Consider the following 13,687-nt stretch of genomic DNA (forward strand, 5'->3'; position numbering starts at 1 on the left):
AAACTCTTAGAGGAAAACATAGGCAGAACACTCTATGACATAAATCACAGCAAGATCTTTTTGACCCACCTCCTAGAGAAATGGAAATAAAAACAAAAAGAAACAAATGGGACCTAATGAAACTTTAAAGCTTTTGCACAGCAAAGGAAACTACAAACAAGACGAAAAGACAACCCTCAGAATGGGAGAAAATATTTATAAATGAAGCAACTGACAAAGGATTAATCTCCAAAATATACAAGCAGCTCATGCAGCTCAATATCAAAAAAACAAACAACCCAGTCCAAAAATGGGCATAAGACCTAAACAGACATTTCTCCAAAGAAGATATACAGATTGCCGACAAACACATGAAAGGATGCTCAACATCATTAATCATTAGAGAAATGCAAATCAAAACTACAATGAGATATCACCTCACACCGGTCAGAATGGCCATCATCAAAAATCTAGAAACAGTAAATGCTGGAGAGGGTGTGGAGAAAAGGGAACCCTCTTGCACTGTTGGTGGGAAGGTAAATTGATACAGCCACTATGGAGAACAGTATGGAGGTTCCTTCAAAAACTAAAAATAGAACTACCATATGACCCAGCATTCCCACTACTGGCCATATACCCTGAGAAAACCGTAATTCAAAGTCATGTACCACAGTGTTCATTGCAGCTCTATTTACAATAGCCAGGACATGGAAGCAACCTAAGTATCCATCAACGGAGTTTGGTTTTAATTGGAGGGAACTGCAAGGAAAAGAAAGACTTGCTTTAAACGTAGATGGATTTGGTAGAGTGATAGAAACAAACAATTATTTTAGAGGCATTAACATCACCCTTTAACATTTTAGTGCAATTGACACTTGAGAGTGTGGTCCTAAGAGAATGAGACTGAAAATCCATTTTGAAGTGAAGACTAGAGAAGCATGGGATCCCATGTCACATGGCTGGTGGGGCCTGGGCCTGGGGACCAAGCCTCTAGTATTGAGCATTGAGGATGAAGGGTAATGACCAAATTGGAAGGATCCTGAACTGCAGATTTCCCACCCCTCATGTCCTAAAGGGAGTGTGAGCTAATCCAATCTTCAGCAGCCAATAGTTGATTCTTGTTACTTTCCTCTACTCATTTGGTTTTGATTCAATTCTGAACTACAAAGTTAATACAGGTTAGTTATTAAGGATCTATAACAAAGCCTTTACCCTATTTTTCATCTCAGCTGGTAATTAGTCATGACTAGAGTGTTCATTTGGACTCAGCCATTCAAAGGGCCACTGATTAAACCTCTAGTTTGGATCTTGAGAAAGCTGTGTGTAGATCTTCTTAGTGACTCTTAGCAGAGGTGCTGAAACTATTGATTTAAAATTAAAATTGAATTCGACTCACCAATTTGTATACTAGGGATTGAATCTTTCTGTTGATTGCAAAGAGGACTGATTTCCAGTTCAAATTTCTGTTCAAGGTCACCTAAGAAGAAAAAAGAAGAAACACATTGGTAATCGAGAACCTATAAGAATGAGTGTTGATAGTTTTAATGATCTAGTTGGAAGAAGTTATCTGGGAATTACTGTTCCCTGCCTTATCACTAGGAACTCTTTAGCAACAACTGGCTCTGCCCTGCTCTGGTAGCTTCTGCAAAAATTTAAAATATCAGAGTATCGACGATCATTTACAATAGGCTCATTGTAAATAGGTATGCTCTGGGATTAGAATAAACTTTTGAACAAAAATCTATAAAAACAAGAAAACGAATGGCCAATTTCCTAATATGAGATGGAAGTTCTGGTTTTAAGTTGCAGATTAAGAAAACAGGTTTCCTTTCACTCTGCCTGACCCTCATCTGGCTTCACGTGAACAACCGGGAATAATTAGTAGGCAGGAAATCGGGAAGAGGAAGTAGAAAGATCTCATTTGAAGAGCATCTCTGTAGCTACAAAATTAATCCAAAATAAGGGTCTGGTATCTTTCATTCTTACTCCTTAGAGTTTTACTTAGTGTAAATGAAGGTTAAAGAAAGTATAAAGCTCAGGATGATCTTTCTTTTTAATGTCTCCATCAGCTAGACCAAAAGAGAAATACATCATGCAAAGCTTTATCAAAGTATTTTATCAATTATTCCTGAAGGTGAAAAATTGTGCATAATTATTTCGTTGGGAAAAACAATCTGGTTAATCAGTACAGAAGCTGGGTCTCAGAAACACTAGCTGAGTTCACAGTTGTGAGTGCACTCCTCTAGAGAAGAGAAACATAACATTTATATCATGCTTACAGTGTGTCAGGCACGTTCTAAGCATTTTACCTATTTAATTAATCCTCATAACAACCTCACTATAACCCCCATTTTACAGATGCAGAAATTGAGATGAAGCATAGGGAAATATGTTGACCTAAGGTCCTTCTGCCAGTGAAGAGGGGAGCCTGGATTCCAACCCAGAAAGTCTGGCTTCAGAGAATCTGCACTTAACCATTAAGCTAGGATCTTTTGAGAGGCCACATTTCTGTCATTTTCTCTAAGACTTTAGCCATGGCTCCCATGGTCTCTTGGGCCCTTGTGATTCTCAAAACTGATGTGAGGAAATCACTTTGACTTAACTGAGGAGTTCAGGGAAGTCAGATGATAATAGCCTTCTGAGGGCAGGGCATGACACCACTTAATATTAAAATGAATTCTCCTAAAGTTGGTTTTACTCCTCACCTCCATAGTTCTGTTAATAGTGAGTTTTCAGTTAAGTCTGACACTTTGGAGGAGTTGTCTTTGATTTTTCCCTTCCCTCTACCCTCTGTATTGAGGAAGCAAATCCTGTTTACTCCTCTGTTGAAACATCTATTTTCCCTACTTTCACTCTGCCTGACTCTAGTCTGGTTTCTGTCTTTCTTTCTTTCTTTCTATTTTTTTTTTTTTGCGGTACGCGGGCCTCTCACTGTTGTGGCCTCTCCCGTTGTGGAGCACAGGCTCCGGACGCGCAGGCCCAGCGGCCATGGCTCACGGGCCCAGCCACTCCGCGGCATGTGGGATCCTCCCAGACCGGGGCACGAACCCATGTCCCCTGCATCGGCAGGTGGACTCTCAACCACTGCGCCACCAGGGAAGCCCCTTTCTTTTTTTTTTAATTGAAGAATAGTTGATTTACAATATTATATTCATTTTAGGTGTACAACATAGTGATCCAATATTTTTATAGATTATACTCAATTTAAAGTTATTATAAAATATTGGCTATATTCCCTGTGCTGTACATTACATACTTGTACCTTTTTAAAAAATTTAATATTTATCTTTATTTTTTTGTTTTTTTTGGCCGCACGGCATGTGGGATCTTAGTTCCCTGACCAGGGATCAAACCTGCGCCCCCTGCAGTGGAAGCACGGAGTCTTAACCACTGACCACCAGGGAAGTCCCACATCCTTGTACCTTATTTATTTTATACCTAGACGTTTGGACCTCTTAATCCCCTATCCCTGTCTTGCCCCTCCCCCTTCCCTCTCCCTGCTGGTAGCCTCTAGTTTGTTCTCTGTATCTGTGAGTCTGTTTCTGTTTTGTTATAGACATTCATTTGTTTTATTTTTTAGATTCTACAGATAAGTGAAAACATACAGTATTTGTCTCTCTCTGTCTAACTTATTTCACTAAGAATAACACCCTCCAGGTCTATCCATGTTGTTGCAAATGGCAAAATTTCATTCTTTTTTATGGCTGAGTAGTATTCCATTGTATACATACACCACATTTTCTTTATCTGGTTTCTTAATAACTCATTCCGATTTTTTACTTCTTAGCTAGTTTCTTTAGTATTTCTTCTGCTTCAATTATACACGTTGCCCTAACTGTACTTTCTAAGATGACTCCCATTGCCATGTTCTCTACTTTTAGCCTGGTGTACAGCGGCCTCAACAGATCCTCATATTCTCACCTTCTATGGGACCAAGCTGGTCTGTGAGGCAGGGGGATGGTCCGCAGTGCTTCTGTCCATTTCTACTCCTCTCTATCTAGACCACTGGGACTGTCTGCAATGGTGGAAATGTTCTCTGCACTGCCCACTATAGTAGCCCCTTGAAATCAGATCAAGAAAACTGAGGAACTAAATTTTCCATTTTAGTTAATCTAATTAATTTAACTAGCTACATGTGCCTCATGTTTATCCTATTGGAAAGTGCAGTCACTACACATCCTTGAATACCCAGCTCAGATTCTGCCATCCTCAGCACTAGGTCTTCTCCTGTGACCTCTACCATAAGAGGTCTTCCAATTGGATCATTTAGTCATTCACTTATTTCAACATATATTTACAAAGCACTGCATATTTCAGACACTTTGTTAATCAATGTAGAGAATACAAAGAGGAAAATTGGAGTTTCTCTCCTCCAGGAACTCTACTGGTTAGTATTTTGAGCTTATGAAACATTAACTATAATTCTTTGCCTCCTTCATGACCCCCCCAGTGGGTCTTTGCACATAGGAAAATCACAGCTTTGCTGAGGATTAGACAAGGCTGGAAGCAGATGTTCAATGAAAACTTCTGGGAATCTTGGTTCGTTGAGAAATACCAATCTGCAGTTACAATAGGACAGAAATTCTACTTTTTTAAGGCACTGACGGGACGAGGGTGAATGATGTTTGAATCCTAATGTCTGTTCTGAGAATTTAACACTGTCTTCCTAATTCATGGGATCTCATCTTCCTTTCCCCTTCTGTCCCTGACCTTGATTTTAGGGTTTTTCCTTTGCTCAGCATCACAAATCATTAAAGATACTTTGGCTGGGACTGTTAGCAGTCTGTGGAAGCCCAAATCCTAAACTGAAAGAACCAAACCAAAATGATACAAATGGTGCTTTATAGAATTTCTAAAAAATTAATTCAGTATGGAGGACAAGAAGTTTGGATAACCAGAGAGTCTGGTCTTCTCTTAAATAAGCTGAACTTCTGCTAGACCATAAGGCTATTAAATAAAAAGGATCCGACATGCCCTCTGAATTCTCCTTTCTCTGCTAGGAAACATGCTAGAGCAAAGTGTTTGAAAGCTCACCTTTAGTGAGAAGAGTTACAAATATTCTAGGTTGTTCTATCTTATGATGCTGCACATGCATATTATTATGAGGACAAGTTTTTGCCAAGACATCTTACAGATTACCTTTATTGGTAGATCCCACTGACTCTACTTAGTTAACAACTTCTACTCACCAGCTCTGTGGCCTTACCATCTGCCCAGGGGACATGGTCCAGGCCCCAAGCTGCTCATAATCCAAATAGGGTTCAAGATAAGCAAATGAAAGGGTTAAACTCCAATCAGTGCCAACAAGAACGCATGACTGAGTCAAAACCAAGAGGGACAGAGTAGAATCACTGCTTGATCAAGGATGAAGATCCCAGCCCTTTTCTCGCTATGCTATTTCCATATTGTCTGTATCTTATAGTAAAGAAAGTATTTATCTTATCTAACCTGAAACCTCCTTGCTCTAAGTTCATCATATTTCCTTTTGTTTTTCTCTCAGTGGAGATTTTATATCATGGGCAACTAGAACTGTCCTTTTGTTTTCTAACGACTCACACTCATTTGAAGTGAAAGTACATAGAGAGGGAGCTCCATGAGTGCTTTTACTCAAAGGAAAGAGATGGAGAGCAGAGCCTTCTGGTCCCACATGAACCCTATCCGTTCTGCTTTGTCTTCTGTCTTTGGGACCATCTCAGTGTCACTGACACATCTTTCTACGGAGGCTTCTCCAAAAGGCTCACTGTTGCTACTTGACCTCCCCACAGCACTGGTATGTGGGACACTTCAGGCTTTATTTGTTCTCAGCCTCTCAGACCTGATCCTGTCACTAACATCAGGGCACTGTTGTGCCTGAAAAAACATCCTGAGCACTGAAACCGGGCCTGAAGAAACAAGCTGTGGTTCAAGGCCAAGGTCCCACCCAACATCCAGATCCTGCTGTTAATTCATTGCTTTACTTCTGAATGAGGTTAATCTCTTAAAATTTATACCCTAACTTGGGGCCACTTGCCTTTTCACTGTATATATTTGAGAGGATGAACACTGGCCAGCTGTGCTCTATTTCATTATTCACTTTATTTAAGAAAGTGAGGGAAAGGAATATAAAAAAAGTCTAAGTCCTTCTGTCAGAGTGGAAAACATTGATCCCAAATGGCATTTAGCCTTTAGGCTGTGTTCAGCTCATAAAAATGAAGGTCAGAGTAAAAATCAAACCGTCCTGCACATTCTTGTATCCACAGAGAAAAACCATTAACAAATTATTTATATATATTTATATATATTTATATATATATATATCCCCCTTTTGCTCATTTTTACTGTACCTCATTATTGCCTGTTTCCATGGTAAATCACTGTTATTTATTAATATTTTCAAATTATTTCCAGAAAAGGGCTGGATGGTTCGCAAGAGGGTTAAAGAGAAAGGCTGGGATAATAAGAGTTGATGAAAGAACAAATGTCATGATAGATGATCCATTTCCTGTTTTATTAGGATAAATGCCTGAAAGGAGAAGGGGCAATGAAAAGTCAGCTGTCGGATCACTACTAACCTTGCCTGTAGAATTCTTCACAGACCCTTTCACTCCATTGCTTGCTCATCTCCCAGATTCTACAAGGATTGCAAATGTCAGCACACTTCAAGGCAATCTGAGAAATGACAGGGCAGGGAGAGATGGTCAGAGGATGATCTTTGAGCAGCAAATGCACCCCAAGCCCAAGGGGCCATCAGACCTGCCAGTCGGCCTCATGGTACCAGGCCTGTATTTATAGAGGCTTCCCTGACGTGCCTCTTCAGGAAACAGCACTTATTCATCACCGCACAAAACCTTCATTCAGAACTCCCACTTTATAGCAGTGAGAAGGAGAGAAGAGCCATCGTCCAAGGACACGGAGCTACCTGGAGGAGACTTGGGGCAGGCAGGCCAAGGAAAGCCGTGGCCTGGCTCCTTCTGTGGCTCCACTCCTTGTGGGCAGGCAGGCCGCAGGGGCCCCAGCCAGGCTCAAGTGAGATCATTGGGACCTCACTCTCACAGTGGCCACACTGACCAAGTCCATACATTAAATTATTTGTGTTTGCATTTATATGCCCATGTCTGTGAGTGTGAACAAGCTCAGACTGCCAGCCAGGGAGCTAAGTCATATCAAGCCTAGGAGTATTTGGTTTGCAGAGATAAATCTGGGCCTTCTTGGCTTTGCTCACACTCTTCTGCATCTGGGATACCAGCTTTTGTCAGAGATGCTGACCCTAGGAGGGTTTCCTTGGATTTCCAGAGAAGTAAGTTCTCCCCCTTAACTACCAACTGCCAAGAGCCCACTGCCCAGATGGGCTTCTGGTGGCATGCCCGTCCATCAGCAAGGTCTGTTGGTTTGGACCAAGTTCTTTGGGATCATAGAACTGCTAGCAGTGCTGGGGTCTGGGAGAGCCTGAATCATGTTAAGCTGCAAACCTGGCTGGTTCTTTATTTCCTGGTGAATGGGGACACCAGTACATGTTGGAGTAGGTCAGGGGCAGAAGTCCTCTCCAGGTTCCACCCTTGAGGGAGTCGTGTGTGTTAGCAAGCTTTCCTTTTGAAATGCAAGTGTCCAGGCCAAATCTTTCAGCTACTCACAACTAGGCTTGAGTCTCTAAAATCAGGCGTCTGCGGCACTCAGGGACGAGAAGACTAGTTCGGGAAAAAAGAAGGAGGGAGATACAGTTTTACAGCTGGGAGGAGGGTGTTTCCTTAAAAGGATGGAGCAGTTGGACAGCTTCCGAAGGCAGCCTGAAGGCATGGAATGGAAAAAAACGGTATGGTTCAGTCTCCCACGTGCAGGTCCACGTCCGTGGTTAAAGCTGGCCTATCTAGATGCATCCAGGATTCACCCATTCAGTCTTTTGTGCCAAAAGGAAAGAAGGAAAATGAGAGAAAATGGAAGATCAAGCAAAAGGCTCTGGTTTGGATACCAGGTCAGACTTCTGCTTCCAAGGTCCACTTCTCATCTTGTTCTTTCTTACTTCACAAATGGCTTTTTGCCATGGAAGGAAGCAGAAAGGGCTGGGCTTGATATGATTCAATTCATTCAATTAAACTTAAAATCATTTATTTATTGGTGCCTAAAAATGATAAGACTAGGTAAACACGTCTGAGCCTCAGATGAAAATATGAGTTAAGGTAGTAAAAGGAAGTAAAGCAGAGTTTAATTAAATAGGCTTTAGGTAAAGAAAGGATACTCGTTTTTCAATTTTTGTTAGTACTATAGTTAACATAATATACTTTTGTATTAAAGAAACAGTTTTCTACATTGCACAGGTGTGACAGTGATCAGCTTTATATCAAGCCACAAAATGTGGTAGATTCTTTTTTTTTTTTTTTTTTTTTTTTTGCGGTACATGGGCCTCTCACTGTTGTGGCCTCTCCCGCTGTGGAGCACAGGCTCCAGACGCGCAGGCCCAGCAGCCATGGCTCACGGACCCAGCCGCTCTGCGGCATGTGGGATCCTCCCGGACCAGGGCACGAACCCGTGTCCCCTGCATTGGCAGGTGGACTCTCAACCACTGCGCCACCAGGAAAGCCCCAGTGGTAGATTCTTATTGCATGCAACTACACAGCAGGGCTACGTTGTGGTGAAGCAGTTACCAAACAAGGAAAAATGAGATATTATCAACTTACTGACGTGAAACCCAGATTTTACGTGCTTGGAAACCACTTAAAAATTTCATGTGTCTCAAAGTTTTTAATAAAGTAGGTCACCGCTCTAGCTTATACCATGAGAGATATTTCTTCTCAGATGCATTAAAATGATGGATCGTGTCCTTAAGTGTTATACCCAGTGAGGATAATGACTTCTTTTTGTTGCTGTTGTTTACCTGAAGCATAAAGTGCCTGTCGTGTACATCCTCCAGTCTTAAGTCTTTATTGTGGAGGTGAGCTTTCAATCTGGTCAAAAATTCATTCTGTCTGTTGATGTCTGTTGCCAAGATCAAGGAGCCCAGCTGCTGTTCAATATCCTGTCTGCATCCACAAGAATGAAAGAGAAAACACACACACAAAGCAAATTCCTTTGAGGAGGGTGGTTGATTCTGTCATCATCAGGTGGCTTGTGCTCTCATTTCTGCCCCTGATTCTGTTTATTACACAGAATCCCAGTCCTTGCAGCCCGAGAGTGATTCTTTCACCCACCATCATTTCTGTCCTTGGATGGGATGTATGTCAAGGACTGGCTACAGAGAGATTGAAACCATGGGTGAACAGAGTTGTGGCAGTTTATACATTCCCATGGTTCCTATGGGTAGGAAGATCGAAAGCCAACGAGAAATGTATGTTTTAAGGAGGACACAGAAAGACTCACAGAATCACAGGCATTTGAATTGTGCTTTTTTTATGGAGTTCAAACCAACTCAAACTTTAAGATTTGCATGGGGAGAGAAATGGGCATGATAATAGTAACAGTAATGAAGACAGTAATAGCGACTGATTCTGTGGAATGGAAAGACCCATCAAGGGAACAAAACTGATAGGTTGGAAAGAGATACTGGAACTTAAAAAAGAATCACAGTTGATTAAAGGCACCATTAAAAAGCAGTGGTCAATAACACACCATTGTAAAGCAATTATACTCCAACAAAGATGTAAAAAAAAAAAAAGTAAAGAAATACAGAGATGCAAAAAAAAAAAAAAGCACTGGTCAAGCAATATATTGGTCAACAGATGGTATATGGAAAATGCGATATTTTGGAAAAATAAAACAAATCAGAGCTTTTCCTCACATATGGAAAGTAATCAATGGGAGGAATATCCATACCTATTTTTAAAATTCACCTTTAAAAGTGAAGTATACTTAAGTAGAGAGCATAGAGTACACATATACAATTTAACGAATAAATATCAAATAAACATCTTACAGTCATCATCCAGGTCAAGATCGTTGCCTGCCAGTACCCCAGAAGGTCCTCACTGTCTCTCACCCAACCCCACCTCCCCTCAACCCCTGAAGTAACCACTCTCTTGACCTTTGTTTTAATAATTTCCTTGCTATTTATAACAATTTTACCACCTGTGTATGCATGTTTAAATAATATGGTTTAACTTTAACTGCTTTTGCACGTTAAGTTATGTGATAAGTATCAGTTTGTGACTTGCTTCTTTAGCCTAACATATTTTTGAAAGTCACCTAAGTTGATGTGTGAGCTGTCGTTCATCCATTTTCTTGATTATATTGTATCCTATTGTAGGACTATACTTCAACGTATCTATCTGTTCTACTTTTGATGGTAACTTGAGTAGTTTCTAGCTTTTGACTACTATGGAAAAAGTGACACAATAAACACCCTCATGTACCTCCAGTTACACATGTGCAAAGTTTCTCTAGGGACTATATCCAGGAATAAAATTATTGGATCACAGAGATACTCATCTTCAATTTCTTAGATATTGCTGATTATTTCCAAAACAGTTGTATAAATTTATACCCCAAACAGTAATAGATGAGGTTCTCATTGCTTTATGGTCTTACACTTTACATTTTTTTTTGCCCATTTGCCAATGCCACGCAACTCATTATAATCTTAATATGAATTTCCTTGATAACTAATGAGGTTGGACATATTTTCATGTGTTTATTGGCCATTTCTATTTTTTTGGTGAAGTTTCTATTCTAGTCGTTACCTACTATTCTATAGGGTGGTTTCTGTTTTGCTTATTGCTTCTAAGAGTTTTTAATATATTTTCAATAATGGTCTTTTGTCACTTATGTGTTGCAAATATCTTCTCTCACTCTGTGGCTGGTCTTTCTGTTTTCTTTATGATGTCTTTTGACGAAAGGAAGTCTTAATTTTTAATATAGCTTAACCTATAAATATTTTTATTTAGGTTAATATTTTTCTCCTATTTAAGAAATCCTTCCTACCTCTGATGAAAATATTCCCCTACATTATATTCTAAAAGCTTTATAGTTTCATCATTAACATTTTTGTTTTTAAGCCACATACACATCTTTAATCTACTTCTGGACATTAGAAATAATCTCAGAAAACAGGCAATTCACAAAAGAAATTTAAAATGTTCCCAAAATATGAAAAGATATTAAATATTCTTAGTATAACAAAAAATATTAAAACAGCTATGTGATACTATTTCCCACACTTTTATTGGCATGGATTAAAAGTAACTGCTAAATAATATGATGAATTAATTAATGATTGTGATACTTAATGCTGTTGGGGATATGGGGAAATCTTCCTTCTTATTCTCTGTTAGCCAGAGTGTAAATTGGTGCAGTGTTCCTGAAGGGTAATTTAGGAATTAGTATTAAAAGCAATAAATATAAATAATTTGACCAACAGTTCATCTACAAATTTACTATGAACATGTTAGTAAAGATACAGTTAGTAAAGATATATGTTATGAGAATGTTTATCCTATTGTTGTTTAAAATAATGAAACATTCTAGGGAGAAAAATCTCATAAGAATTCATAAATAGGAGATTGGTTAAATGAACCATGTTACAAGCATACTATGCAATTATTTCATAATGATGATGTATAGCTATATTTATTGACATGGAAAAATACCATGTTTTATTGTTATGTTAAAAAGCAGGATACAAAGTATGTAAGACATGATCTCTATGGTCATAGAGAAGAATTTGGAAAGACATATAGGGGAATTATGAATGATTTTCACTTAAAACATAATTTTCAATATTGTATGAATTCTTTAAAAATATGAATATTTATTAAATTTATAACCAGGAAACATAACTATTTTAGTTAGGTGAAATGTTTCATGAACGAGGTTAAAAGGCAAACTAAAAGCTTCAAATAATACTTACAACATATAACAAATGGTTACTGTAGTTAAAATACAAAAACTTCTTACAAATGAATAACAACACTCATAAGAAAATAAGAAAAGATCAAACGCAAAATTTTGTTCCCTAAAGAAATAACAGTGGCCAGTAAATACATGAAAAATTTTTAGTCTCATTTGTTATCAATGAATCTCTCTCTCTCTCCTTCTCTTTCTTTCTTTCTCTCTCTCTCTGTCAAATCTGCAAATATTTTTAAAAGGTAATAGAGATAAAACTCAATTTTGGTGATGGTACATTGGTAGATTTTCTCATAATCTACCAATGGGAATACAGGTAGATACCGCTTTTTGGAAAAGCAATTTGATAGTATACAACAAGAACCTTAAAAATTCACAGCTTTCTTTCTGATCAATAACTCCTAACCACAAACAGTTTCTGAGAAAATAGAATATTGTAGTTTGGGATAAAAATATATGTTTAAAGATGCTTGTTAAGCATTATTTGTAATGACATAAATTTGGAAATCATCTAAATTCCCAACAATAGGCAATAGTCAATACAATTTGATGCAATGAAATGCAGTACTTTATTTTAGTAGCAGGTTTAATGATATGGAAAAAGACCTTTACAGTAAGTGAAAAATAGCAGGGCATACACTGTATGAAATAACTTCCCCATTTCTTTAAAATATAGTTGTACTGAAAAAAAGACTAAAAGGAAACAAACCAGCCAGGTTAACATTTACTATTCCTGGACTGCCGGATTACCAGTAAGCTCATTTTTCTTCTTCATATTAGGTTGAATCATATGAAACTGCCATTATTCTACTGTTCTGGGCTCTCAAAAACAAGCAACTTCATATGGTGCAAACTAATACTTTTCTGATTTTTTCCTTAGTGTGTACGGTTAACCTTTCAGAATCAGAAAAAATGATTTGAAGGCATTTACATGAGGATAGGATACTCACTATGAGAAGGATGACTGTAAATTTCATTATAAAGTCCTTTCACATATATTATTGTATAACAGTTTTTCTTCTAGCAAAAGCAATTTATAACACTATGTTCCACAAAAACATATAAAAATATAGTATTTTTATTTGGAATCCATAGGGATGAGTAGAAGTATCTTAGGAAATGAATATTGAGCAACAAGCAGGATTAAGGCGGGCGTTACAGGGACAAATCTGGTCCCAGGTTCCTCCTCCCTTTTTCCTGTTGTTCTGTTCCTTCCTGTCTCCTTCTCCTCCCTTCCCTTCTTCTTCTCTCTTTCTTTGGCTTCCTTACCATTCACCTCTTCCTTCCTCCTCCTTCTTGATTTTTTGCTCTAGTTTTTAGTTCTTTTTGCACTTAATTCTTCCGATCTTTGCAATGTATTGTTTTAGTAAAAGGCACGAGTTTTTGTTCCATGTGTGAGGATTGGTTTTATTTGGTTTTGGGGGTAAAATGTTATCAGAATTGAAGTTCCTTCTACAAATTCCACTTTCCTCTGGGTGCTAGGGAACAGCATGAGATAGAATCAGCGTGCCAGGGGTAAACCTGTGGGCCCAGAGCATCCTGCCTGCTTTACCGAGAGACACCACGTGGTCCTTGACCTTAAGTTGTGTGCCCTTCAGAAAGATGGTACAAGGATCTATTTACTTTTTCCCTCCTAGCTACCCTGGGTTCTGTGCATTTGAATTAAACAGATAGGAATTAGCGGTGACCTTGGAAGACAGTGCAGCAGCTAAATTAAGGCCAATATGGTACAGCAGCTAAACTGAGGCCAGGTGGAAATGAGGCCATGGTCTTGGATTTAGTAGGACTCGACCTAAATACCCGGGCTAATGAACAGTGGACCAGGAAACTAGTATTTCCCTTTCTGTTTAAAATGCAAGAGACATAGGTAAATTCCTGGTGAAAAAAATTGCTGGGGCCA

At 38.8% G+C, this 13,687-nt stretch overlaps 2 protein-coding genes across 10 annotated transcripts in view; one reads left to right on the plus strand and one right to left on the minus strand.

The window, feature by feature from the left end:
* Positions 1-13,687, plus strand: part of MTFR2 (mitochondrial fission regulator 2) — a 157,455-nt gene that overhangs the window by 69,451 nt on the left and 74,317 nt on the right. The gene's annotated exons all lie outside the window — the stretch shown is intronic.
* Positions 1-13,687, minus strand: part of PDE7B (phosphodiesterase 7B) — a 215,292-nt gene that overhangs the window by 4,631 nt on the left and 196,974 nt on the right. Inside the window, exons 9-11 of the mRNA XM_060114761.1 lie at positions 8,828-8,972; positions 6,531-6,627; positions 1,376-1,456 (exon numbers count right to left, since the gene is read on the minus strand). Of these exons, the coding sequence (XP_059970744.1) occupies positions 1,376-1,456; positions 6,531-6,627; positions 8,828-8,972 (323 nt within the window). The remainder of the gene's footprint in view (positions 1-1,375; positions 1,457-6,530; positions 6,628-8,827; positions 8,973-13,687) is intronic.

Source organism: Mesoplodon densirostris, chromosome 12 (assembly GCF_025265405.1).
Source record: "Mesoplodon densirostris isolate mMesDen1 chromosome 12, mMesDen1 primary haplotype, whole genome shotgun sequence".
Classification (NCBI taxonomy): domain Eukaryota; kingdom Metazoa; phylum Chordata; class Mammalia; order Artiodactyla; family Ziphiidae; genus Mesoplodon; species Mesoplodon densirostris.